This window comes from Stigmatopora argus, chromosome 5 (assembly GCF_051989625.1).
Source record: "Stigmatopora argus isolate UIUO_Sarg chromosome 5, RoL_Sarg_1.0, whole genome shotgun sequence".
NCBI lineage: Eukaryota > Metazoa > Chordata > Actinopteri > Syngnathiformes > Syngnathidae > Stigmatopora > Stigmatopora argus.
In genome coordinates, this window is record NC_135391.1 from 20,833,063 (window position 1) to 20,845,711 (window position 12,649).

The 12,649-nt window shown below is 41.9% G+C and overlaps 1 protein-coding gene across 3 annotated transcripts in view; it reads right to left on the reverse strand.

Annotated features, from left to right (window-relative positions):
- Positions 1-12,649, reverse strand: part of spdl1 (spindle apparatus coiled-coil protein 1) — a 99,972-nt gene that overhangs the window by 5,797 nt on the left and 81,526 nt on the right. The window contains exons 10-13 of one of the 3 annotated variants that reach the window (XM_077600383.1): positions 3,788-3,908; positions 3,205-3,271; positions 2,974-3,117; positions 2,791-2,866 (exon numbers count right to left, since the gene is read on the reverse strand). In XM_077600383.1, coding sequence (XP_077456509.1) covers positions 2,791-2,866; positions 2,974-3,117; positions 3,205-3,271; positions 3,788-3,908 — 408 coding nt within the window. The remainder of the gene's footprint in view (positions 1-2,790; positions 2,867-2,973; positions 3,118-3,204; positions 3,272-3,787; positions 3,909-12,649) is intronic. The other 2 variants (XM_077600384.1, XM_077600385.1) reach the window with 2 other exon arrangements.

Consider the following 12,649-nt stretch of genomic DNA (forward strand, 5'->3'; position numbering starts at 1 on the left):
CCCCATCTCTCAGTGGCGGGCCGTGCATTTCACACTTAGGCCTTCAGTAGTGCTGTGTGAATCAATCCAACCCTCAATAAGTATTTTATGGCTATAAAACCTTTAACGCAGCTACAGCTGCGACACATAAAAAATAATCAATAATAACCTAAAAAATTGAAATATTATTTAGGAAAATAGACATTTTACTCACCAAAAATTAATTTTTTTTATAAACAAAATGCATCCTCCTTTCTTTTCTCAAGATTTCAATTACTCTGTGGCTCAGATTACACGTGCGTTTCAGGTCCATCAAGAAGCTCTTTTCTATCGCCATCAAAGCTAATGCTGACAGTCGAGTCTGTCCTGTTGTATTTCTGGCATAAGTTTTGATTCTGTTTCGGGCTGAAAATGTCCATTTGACAGAGGCAGTGGACACGGGGATGGTCACTGTCAAACTCACTAATGTGTACAGCCGCCCCATGCTCGCACTCAGATTTTTCTGCTGAAGGAAGTCAAGGAGATCAGTGGGAAATTTTCCTGTAAAATCATCCATGGCATACATTACAATCAGTTCTGTTCTTAGCCGAGGCAGATCGAAAAGTGTACCGTGGCTCTGCGTTAAGATGGAGAAGGCTGCATGTGGGAAAGTTTTCTGGTATTCCTAAAACTTCTGCGGCTCGAGGAGGGAGAGAAACATCAGTCTTTCGTGTTCTTGAAATCTGGTCCGCGTCTGGCAAGTAATATTGTCCAGAATCCTGTCGTGGACTTGGTGGTAGTGCGCGTGAGAATCTTGCCCTTGACCTCTTCGTGTGCTTGGAGCATCCGCACTGCATTCAGTGGCCTCGTAGATTTCCTCATATCGGCTCCTCTCGCACTCAACTGTGTCACAAAACTCCTTTACTCTTGCAGGACAAAACTGTACATCCAGTTTGTTGTTCTGGAGTATTGAAAAAAGCACATCTGAATGCTCAAAAATGCCATTAAATGTGTGAAGCAAAAAAAACTAAATTCAAAATCTTTCAGATGTGCTTTAAATCCATCAGCACACCGCACAGAATAATTCACCATTACAGAGACAAACAGTACTTTTATTTCCCTTTTCATCTCTTCCTCCATCACTTCAGCAATAGCAGTGATCAGGTTGTTTTGTATTTTGCCCGACGTGCCACTAAACACTTTATTAGTGGACAGGTGGTAATGTAAATCCGTGTTTCTCTCAGCAATGAGATAAAGAAGTTCCATATTATTTCCTTTGTTTGGGGATGCAGCGCTTTCATCGTGTCCCCGAAATGAAAGTTTACAGTCTATCAAACTTTTAAAGATTTCCCTATTTTTCTTCACCAATTCGTTGTGGCGCTCCGTTTCCCTGCGCCCTTGCTCGCTGAACTGTAACTTCACTCAGGTTTCCGAAAAAGTTTTGGAGAGCACCGTTGCTTGTAAGTGTCTGCCAGTGCGTTGGTGTCTCGTTGCTGCTTTGGTTAAACAAGTCAAATTTGCAAATCCAGTGTTGCTCCAAACACCATGTCGATCGGTGGCAAATAACAAGCACTCCCAGCAATACAATCTGCAGTGTTCCTCGGAGCCCGTGAGCCAGGAGTAGCGCTCGTAGTTAGCGAACTGAAAGTGGCGGACACAACCTTTTCCCGGCTGTAACAGGCTTGCTAGCTTCGGAGTTGACCGCCCTTTCTTAATGATGTCCATTTTTTTTCTGGAAAAGTCCGTCTGGAAAATGGCTTTGTGAGCAAATCTGCAACCAAATCCATTTGTTTTCCTCCGTCGGCCATTGTGGGTGGAGTTTGCGATCTCTGGCTGACTCACTTTGGCTTTGGTCCGCCTACTCTATCACGGTGAAAGCGATGACGTTTCCCTATGACTGAGAGAAGGCAATGACGTATCCCTACGCCTGCGAGAAGGCCTTGGTGTCACCAAATCGAATTCTGATTGGTTAAAGCAAGTCTTATCGATGCTTTTTTAATGCAGCAGAGCCTGCAGAACTGATTGTGAAGGCCTTAAGGCAGATTTCTGACCCTGCCAACAAATAATGGCTGAAATGTGATTGGTTAAATGCTTCAATATGAAAACACACATCTGGAAGCAGTGCAACCAAGGGGAAACCAATGAAAGGAAGCTAACAGACAATTTGGAATTATTTAATAAGTATTGATGGACAAAATATAATATATGATTCAGATATTTCTTAGGCCAGCAGAGAAGGCCCTGACGGCACACCACTGCCACCTCTCTTCCTCCATCACACTGAGCACTGGCTCCCCTCAAGGCTGTGTACTGAGTCCTCTTTTATTCTCCCTGTACACATAAAACTGTACACCGACCAGTCTAACTCCATCATCAAGTAATTTCAGTAATTGGGTGAAAATTAGATTGGCGCTAAGCGTTATATTACTTATGTTTTTTTACTGGGAAAACGCACTTTGTGGAGTAGCACCACCAATTTCGTTATACGCAGCTGTGTATGATGTCAATAAAGGCTTTTGATTGGATTTGAAAATGGGGAAATTGGTGAAACTTTCCCATTTGACTTTTTATTATTGACGAAGAAAAAACTTGTAAACAGACTTATCTTTCATTTTTAAAAAAAGTGTTGAAACAGGTGTAATCACTTGGTAGTCCACGTTTACATAGACATTGTAGGCAACATTCATCAAGTCATAATGAGTGAAATGACTCAAAAATACCAAGCAGTATAGTGTTCCCCCCTCAAATGGGGTGTCTAAGAGTTGATAACACAAAACTGCTAAACTTGTTTTATCTGTATATCTGCTATTGTTACCAAATGTAATTGCTGACCTTGGACTGGGGTTCAAAGCTGAATTCTCCTCAGAGAACTTTACATTTTTGGCTAATTCCGATTCCATGTCAAATCCTACAAAAAATAAAATAAATATTTTACATTATGTTGCTATGACTAGACATCAGAACATCAACAGCACCAGCAAACCAGATTATTTCCCACCTCAGTGCGATATTTACCTGTCTGGGGGCATGGAATCATAGTATGAGAAATATCAGATTTTTTAAAAATCTGCTTGCCATTAAATTGAGTTCCTTCAAATGATGATAAAGTGTTTCCAGTTAGTTTTTCGTTTTCTTTTCTCTGGGATGATTCAGTTGTTTCTACAGACCGAATTACAAACAGAGAAACAGCCCTATTCAATGTAGCATTTGAAATTAAATTAAAAAGAAAAAACGGTATCCAATTACTTTTGGGTTGATAATTTTCTTGTAGGTCTTCCACTTGAAGCTGTAACTGGATTTTATCACACTGGGCCTAGAAGAACGAAACATAAAAATAAGAGAAAGGATTTCCAAGAGCATTCATCTTCTGTACCGCACATCATTGTCAGAGCCTATCCACACCCTAGACAGGGCGCCAATCAGTCGTAGGGCACACAAAGAGACAAATGACCATTCGCCGTCACAATCATACCACCACCAGCAGAAATCGAGCCCGCACCTGCCTGCACCAAAATCAGGCGAGTGAACCACTACAACATCAGGCGGCAATTTCCAAACCAATAACAGAAAGGTTTTGTTATAATTCTGCTTTGTGTGAGAGTGCGCATACACGGCATCCTTTAACGAGTAAAACTACAAAAGGCTGGTGTTATTGTGCAATATTAGAAGGATGGGTTGGAATGTGCCGTTTATCGCACACTACCCGCCATATATGATATATTAAACCCAAAATACTCATTTCTAAAAGGAAAATCTTTTGAGAAATTATTTTGGGGCAAATTTTTCATACTACTCTACACTACTTTTCCCCGACAGTACAGCCTCCTACCTGTTTGAGAAGACGTTCATTGGTGAAGAGTTTCCTCTCCAGCTGTAGAACCTTTTGGCTTTCTGAGAAAGACTTCATCCTTTCCAGGGAAAGTTTATCTTCTAAATGTTGTACATCTTTCCTGCACATATTGACAATTAAAAAAATACAGCACAGTGGTACCTCGAGATACAAGCTTAATTTGTTCCGGGACTCAGCCCGTATGTCGATTTTCTCGTAACGCAAACTAACGTTTCCCATTGAAATGAACTAAAAACAAATTACCGTAATTACTCGAATATAACACGCATATTTTTGCTATATAATTAATTCCAATAGTTGGGGGTGCGTGTTATAATCAATAACTAAAATAAATTACAAATTTTCGATCGGAAAAAGCATTGTCAAACTCACTTTGACGCACGGACATTGTGCAATTTCCAACTTTGAATTCAAAATACACGCATATTAAAGATCGTCAAGCCTCACAAACATCACAATCCTGCATTAATAAGCTGGAAAGTAGAATACTACATTGTAGTGTAGTACGTACTTGTATTTAGAAATATGTCCAGCGGGGGGCAGTACATTCCCTTGTTACATGTGATAGTCTTTTCCATTGTGCATATCTTCAAATCATTTATTTATTCAATTTGTATGTTCTTTTTCTTGTTTGAGAATGACAATAGATATTTGAATTAAAACATGGTATTGTCAATTGAAATGTAGTCAATGTTCAAGGAAGTCTAAAAGGTATTGCAACATAACATGTCTACATGATATGTTTGTCCACTCTGTGTATCATCTATTGCCCTAAAATTCAAACGCATAACTCCACGACACTCGACACGCTCGTACCTGAAGATTTCTCTATCCGGTTTTGAACAAAACAATCGTGAAACGAAGAAAAAAAGGTAAGATTTCTGATTTTCGTCAGCGGGAAATTTTAGGTGCGCACTATATTCGAGTACTGCGTTTTTCCAGATTTTTTTGGCCCAAAATTACCTGCGTGTTATTTTCGAGTGCGCGTTATATTCGAGTAATTACGGTAATTCGTTCCAACCCACTGAAAAAACACCAAAAACAGGATATTGGAAAAATGTTTTATTTGTTCTAATTCGCACTCTATTAACAAAGTATCAAATAACTAGTGGTTTAATAGTATACTAAAATGTGTATAATAGAACTAAAATTAGACGGATTTCGCGGAGGGTAGAGAGATAGGGACAGAGAGGGGGCGGGGCGAGGTAGACTTTTTGCATGGCAACGCGCTCGTAAGATAACATCAACAAATTTAAATGAACTTGGATTAAGATGCAGACACACTCAAAAATAAGTTTAATCTAACCTTACACAAAACTTAATTCTAATTTTGTTTTACATTTTTATACCTTTCTTTTCCCGGCTGGGTTGGCTCCGTTTGCCCCGCCTCCACCCTGAGTTTCAGATGCAACCTATCGATGGTAGTTTGCTTTTGTATTCCCTTCAAAATATTCCGAAAATCATGCACACAAATGTCCTCACAATAGGATAACGCACGGCCACTTGCCAACGAGTAGTATATATAACTCTCGTATTAGCGATCGCCTCACCATTTGCAATGACTAACCGGAAAAAACTGAAAAAATGCAACGCTCCGCCCAGTGTTCGCAGAGACATTACAATAGGGAGTTGCAACCAGAGACACATTACACGAGGGAGTTGCGGGGAGAGAGACAGTGCCCATGATGTTTTTATTAGCAGTCCCTCGCGTCCGCTGTCTGCTCGTATATCAAAATTTGTCTCGCATTTCAAGATAAATATTTGCCCGAAATTTTACTCGTATCTCAAATTTCTCGTACGCCGAGGTTCCACTGTAATACCTTGACATACGTGTGTCCCACCATACGAGAAATTTGCGATGTGAGAAACATTCAGAGCAAATTTTTGCTCTGAGATATGAGACAAATTTGACATATGAGCATACGAAGCGGCCGCTAGGTTGTCCTTTTCAGGCTGCACAGTGATATTCATAATGAGAGGGATGGGCTTCTTTTAATATGGATAAAGGAGAAGCAATTAGCGGAATTTGCGATGACTTGAAAGTAAAGAAAGCAGCTGAGAAAGGGGATACTTTGATGCCTTCAAAGCGAGTCGTGGCTGGTACGGTAACTTTAAAAAACGAAATAGGGATACACTCGGTTGGGATGCACGGGGAAGCAACTAGTTACGACTCAAAAGCAGTAGTGGAATACATTAACACCTTTGCCTCAATCTATCAATCAAGCCTTAATTGTCATTATACAACAGCTGCGTATAACGAAATTAGTGGTGCTACTCCACAAAGTGCGTGTTTCTCAGTAAAAACATAAATAAGTAATCTAAAAAGTCACGCTAGGTAAATTCTAAAATATTGCACAATCTAAGATATTGCACATTGTTATTGCACAGAAGGGATTGTGTCGTGCTAATGCAAGTTCAGAGCCCTGATGGCTCTGGGAAAAAAAACTGTCCCTAAGTCTATTTGTCCGTGTTTTGTGAGACCTGTAGCACAACAAGGTTACATCCATTTTTAAATGTATGTATCGTAAACAAACTTCATTTAAGTTAAATTTAAACTTTATGTTATGTTACGTCAGAAAAGTGTAGCGAACCGAACTTGTCAAGTCTCTCTCCTCCGTCAATAACAGCTACCGTCTCTCTTCAAGGTAAGAACTCTGCACAGTACTGTACACAATGTCACATTTCATTGCAGATCATAACCACTAGATAGGTATTTGTTACTTTTTGAGCGTGGGAACGGATTAATTTGTTTATAGTTGTTTTATATAGGAGTAAATTGACACACGAGCTCGGTAGCTATATATATATATATATATATATATATATATATATATATATATATATATATATATATATATATATATATATACACCGTATTTTCACGACTATAAGGCGCACATAAAAGTCTTAAATTTTCTCCAAAATAGACAGGGCGCCTTATAATCCAGTGCACTTTATATACCAATTTATATATATATACATATATACATATATATATATTGAGTGATTCGTTGAAGGCGCTACGAGAAAATGCACGGACCGGCACTGATATATAGATATAGATATATATATATATATATATATATATATATATATTGATAGATATAGATAGATATAGATAGATCGATATATAGATAGATCTATAGATAGATATATAGATATATAGATAGATATATAGATATATATATATATAGATATATATATAGATATATATATATATATATATATATATATATATATATATATATATATATATATATATATAGCTACAGCTACCAGCTACAGCTGCGACATATAAAAAATAAACAATAAATCAATGAACAAAAATGGGGTAAAATCCACTTCCTAGCAGCATTTAATGATTAAATACAAAAACTGAAGCTTTTCAGACATTACAACCGGGCCAGGGGGCTGATTTTCCCGGGAAAAGACAGCGATGAACGTCAATGGCGTACCGGCAAACATTGCCCGAAAATGGGGTAAAATCTAGCAGAAAACAGCATTTATTGATTAAATACAAATACTGGAGCTTTTTAGACATCAGAACCGGGCCGGAGTATCATTTCCCCGGGAAAAAGACAGCGATGAACTTCGATACGTCCATACGCAAAACGGCAAAAATTGCACTAAAATTGGGTAAAATCCACTTCCGAGCAGCATTTATTGATTAAATACAAATACTGGAGTTTTTCAGACATCACAACCGGGCCCTGGGGGTGATTTCCCCGGGAAAAAGACAGCGATAAACGTTGACGCGTCCATATACGTCCATACGCGAAAGGGCCACAATTGCACTAAAATGGGGTAAAATCAACTTCCTAGCAGCATTTAGTGATTAAATACAAACACTGGAGCTTTTCAGATATCAGAACCGGGCCCACAATTAAAATATTATTTCGGAATATAGCCATTTTTTACTCACCAAAAAAATCATTTTTAACTGTACACAATATCCATCTTCCTTTCTTTCTTCCTTCTTTTATATCGCTATCAAAGCTAATGCTGAAAGTTGAGCCTGTCCTGTCGTATTTCTGGCATAGTCCGTCTTGAAAATGCCTTTAAATCAACACAACAATATATTTGCTTGTGCAGCTAGCTCCAGATACAGTTTGGTAGCTCTGGCTAATCACTAGCCAATCATAGTTGGTAAAAGCGATGACGTATCCCTACGCCTGACACAAGGCAATGACGTATCCCTACGCCTGCGACAAGGCATTGTGGTGTTGCCAACTCGAAATCTGATTGGTTAAAGCAACAGCCTTATCGACGCTTGTTTAAATGCAGCAGAGCCTGCAGAACTGATTGTGAAGGCCTTGAGGCAGATTTCTGACCCTGGGGTTTAAGTCAGGACTTTGGGGAGGCCATTCGAAAACCTTAATTCTAGCCTGATTTAGCCATTCCATATGCAGTTGTTTTGGTTTCCGACCTGATATTCAATTGTTGTGGCAGTTGTTTTTTGACCTTAATGGTGTTATTCGGTTACCTTATGCAATTGTTTGAATCAGATTACAGTAAGTGTTTTGATTATGCGCGACTAAATGGACAGAGGAGGATGCCGTTTCTTCAGAATCATCTGGGACGAGGACGAAGTCAGGGTTGATTCTCCTTGCAAGTTTCGTAGCTGGAATATGTCAACGATATCTCTCTGTTTTTATTAAAGTATACCTATTTATAAACCTATCACCACTTTTGATGTGTGTTTGGGGTCATTGTCCTGTTGGAACACCCAACTGCGGCCAAGACCCAATCTTCGGGCTGATGACTTTAGGTTATCTTGAAGAATTTGAAGGTAATCCTACTTCTTCATTATCCCATTTACTCTCTGTAAAGGACCATTTCCATTGGCAGCAAAACAGCCCCACAGCATAATACTACCACCACTGCATGGTGTACTTGGGTTTAAAGGCCTCACCTTTTCTCCTCCAGACATATTTGATTTGAAAGCCCGGTTGATGCCGATGTCCAGCGGCTGTAATTCTTTGGTCAAGCCTCCGGGAACTCTGAGTATACGTCACGTAACCAGTCTCGGCGGCGCTCGTGACGTATATGACGGCTCGCCGTCTGTTTTGATTTCCGACTCCATGCGTTCTTATGTGACTGATGTAAAGTTACGAGCGGCGTGGGAGCAGTTGATGATCGCTGGCGAACACAGCTTCACGAAAAGTGGCAGGCAGCGCCGGGCTTCTTACGCTACGATTTGTCAATGGATCGTTGCCGCCTGGGCGAACGTGTCTGCTTGCACGGTTGTTCGAGCTTTTGCCAAAGCCGGCATAATTTCTAAGGAGCCACATGGAAATTACGGTGACTCTGAGAACGGAGGGGGGGGGGGGGCTATTTGGAAGGCTTGTTCGGGCAATTGTTTAATTCTGACACAGAAGATGAGGAGTTTGAGCGATTTGAGTAAATTGTAAAATGTCCAAATAAAGCACTACCGAACTCAGTTTTGCTTCCGTTGCCTTTTTAAAGCGTGTTTTTAGCGTGTGGGTGTAGCGCCCAAGAACTATATTTCCCAGCAGTCACTGCGCACCGGAACCCGGAAATAAGCTGCTTCCGGTAGCCAGCGCTATTGCGTTTCGATCTTAATCCATATGAAATATATAATATATATGCGTCTAATGAAATGGTGCATGCTTTGTGTCTAAAATACAGAAATAGCACTCGTTACTGACACTGCGGCGTAAGAAACGATGTGCCAAATAGGCGTGAAAATACGGTACATTGTAAAATGGCTAAATAAAGTACAACCGAACTCATTCTTGCTTCCGTTGCCTTTTTAAAAACATGTTTTTAGCGTGCGGGTGTAGCGTGCATTTGGTATATGTAGCACCAAATTAGTGTGTTCGCCGTTGTAGTATATTGATATTATTAGTGCAAAGTTATCACAGCCGTCAACCTGGGTGTATTGACAAAAGGACTATTTATCCCAGCAGTCACTGCGCACCGGAAATAGCGTCTGTGGCTGCTTTCGTAGACAGCGCTATTACGGTTCGATAATCATCCATAAATAATATATATATGCCATGCCTGGCTTCACGAAAAGTGGCAGGCAGCGCCGGGCTTCTTACGCTACGATTTGTGAATGGATTGATGGAAATGACGGTGACTCTGAGAACGAAGAGAGGGGACCTGGCTTTTTGGAAGGCTCGTTTGGGCAATTGTTTAATTCGGACACAGAAAATGAGGACTTTGAGGGATTTGTGGGTGATGATGACGTGAGTGAGTTGTAAAATGTCTAAAGTACAACCGAACTCAGTTTTGCTTCCGTTGCCTTTTTAAAACATGTTTTTAGCGTATGGGTGTAGCGTGCAAGAACTATATTTCCCAGCAGTCACTGCGCACTGGAACCCGGAAATAGGCTGCTTCCGGTGGCCAGCGCTATTGCGTTTCGATGTTCATCCATATATAATATATATGCGTCTAATGAAACGGTGCGTGCTTTGTGTGTCTAAAATACAGAAATAGCACTCGTTACTGACCCTGCGGCTTAAAATACGATGCACCGAATAGTCGTGAAAATACGGTACATATATGTCGTGGCGGCAACCCCAAAACTCGCTGGTGGACACCTGTAAGGGATGCCGTCAGGCTGAAAAAGGAGTCCTATCGAGCCTATTTTGGCCCACTGTACTCCAAAGGCAGTTGATGGGCAGCGGGTGGCCAAGCGGCACGCGGCTCTGGCCATCCCCGAGGCAAAAACTCGGGCATGGGAGGAGTTCAGTGAGGCCATGGATAACCACTTGCGGGTGGCTTCAAGGAAATTTTGGTCCACCATCCGACATCTCGGGAGTGGAAAGCAGTGCACCACCAAAACAGTGTATAGTGGTGATGGTGGCCTGCTGACCTCGACTTGGGACGTTGTCAATCGGTGGCGGAGTTTCTAAAGGCTCTGGATGTTGTGGGGCTGTCTTGGTTGACAACATTGCATGGACATCGGGGACAGTGCCTCTGGATTGGAAGACCAGGGTGGTGGTTCCCCTTTATAAAAACGGGGACTGGAAGGTGTGTTCCAATTATCGGGGAATCACGCTATGTTCCGGGGTACTGTAGAGGAGGGTCCGCCGGGAGGTTGAATCTCGGATTCAGGAGGACCAGTGTGGTTTTCATCCTGGCCGTGGAACAGTGGATCAGCTCTACACTCTCAGCAGGGTGCACGGAGGGCATGGGAGTTCTCCCAACCAGTCTACATGTTTTTTGTGGACTTGGAGAAGGCGTTCGAACGTGTCCCCCGGGGAGTCTTGTGGGGGCTACTCCGGGAGTATGGGGTTCCAGAACTCCTGTTACAGGGGGTCCGGTCCGTTTCTGACCGGTGTCAGAGTCTGGTCCACGTAGCCGGCAATAAGTCGGATGGTCCTCAGTCGGAAAAAGGTGGCATGCCCTCTCCAGGTCAGGAATCAGGTCTTTCCCCAGGTGGAGGACTCCAGGTCAGGAATCAGGTCTTTCCCCAGGTGGAGGAGTTTAAGTATCTTGGGGTCTTGTTTACGAGTAAGGGAAGATTAGAACAGGAGATCGACAGGCGGATCGGTGCGGCGTCTGCAGTGATGCGGACTCTGCACACATGTCTGCTCTGGTGAAGGAGCTGAGCCATAAGGCGATGCTCTCTATTAATCGGTTGATCTACGTTCCTAACCTCATCTATGGTCACAAGCTATGGGTCGTGACCGAAAGAACAAGATCCCGGATACAAGCAGTTGAAATGATTTTCGTCTGCAGGATGTCCGGACTCTCGCTGTGGAGTATGGAATGTATTCTTATACTTTTTATTAGTCAATTGGTTTATTTAGTGTAGTCACTAGAATAGAATTTTGCATAGTCTAGTGGAAATTTCCATCCATGAGGCCTATGAGTTAGGGGCGTGTCATCTACCATGACACGCCCATTTCTTTGTTCAAATTTTCCCGCCTAAAGTTTGTATCAACACCCGTTTCTATGTCACGTGATCTTTGTCAATAAAGCTAGCTGATCTGTGGGAGGCAGGCAGGGATTCAAACTGGTCAAGCTGGAGGATAGATTCCTCCTAGCGCTGGCTACTCTGACTCCCTCCTTCAGCTGAAGCTAGGAAAATCTCATCACGGCTGCCTCTGTGTGCTTCCTCTAATTCGACGTTATTGAATGTATATGGATTAGATCCGACACTCGCTTAGAGATAAGGTGAGAAGCTCGGTCATCCGGGAGGAGCTCGGAGTAGAGCCGCAGGTCCTCCTGATCCAGTGGAGCCAGATAAATTGGCTGGGGCATCTGGTCAGGATGCCCCCTGGAGCCTCCTTCGGGAGGTGCTCTGGGTACGTCCCACCGGAAGGAGGCCACGGGGCCGACCTCGGACAAGCTGTGGAGACTATATTTCCCGGCTGACCCAGGAACGCCTTGGGATAGTCCCGGAAGAGTTGGATGAGGTGGCTGGGGAGAGGGAAGTCTGGGTCTCCTTGCTGAAGCTGCTGCCCCCGTGACCCGACATCGGATAAAGCGGGAGTAGAGATGAAGGTATAATTTTAGTTTCATTTTGAAACAAGGAGTTTGAATGAACTTTGATTTTAAGTTCCACTATCACAATTTTTTATACACTAATGAAATGGCAAAATTTTATTTGAGAAGTAAAAAATAAATCCTGACTCACAACCAGTGTTCCCTCTAAGCTGCGCGCGTGCGCAATTGCGCACTACTCTCGTCTTCTCTGCGCAGCAGCAATCATATGGCGCGCAGTAAAAAAAAAAAAATCGGGATTTTTTTTTTTTTTTTTTTTTTTTTTTTTTTTTTTTTTTTTTTTTTTTTTTTTTTTTTTTTTTTTTTACCCATGATGGCGCCGTTTAAGCGGCAGCCAGTGGCAGTAGCTCTGTCCACTTATGT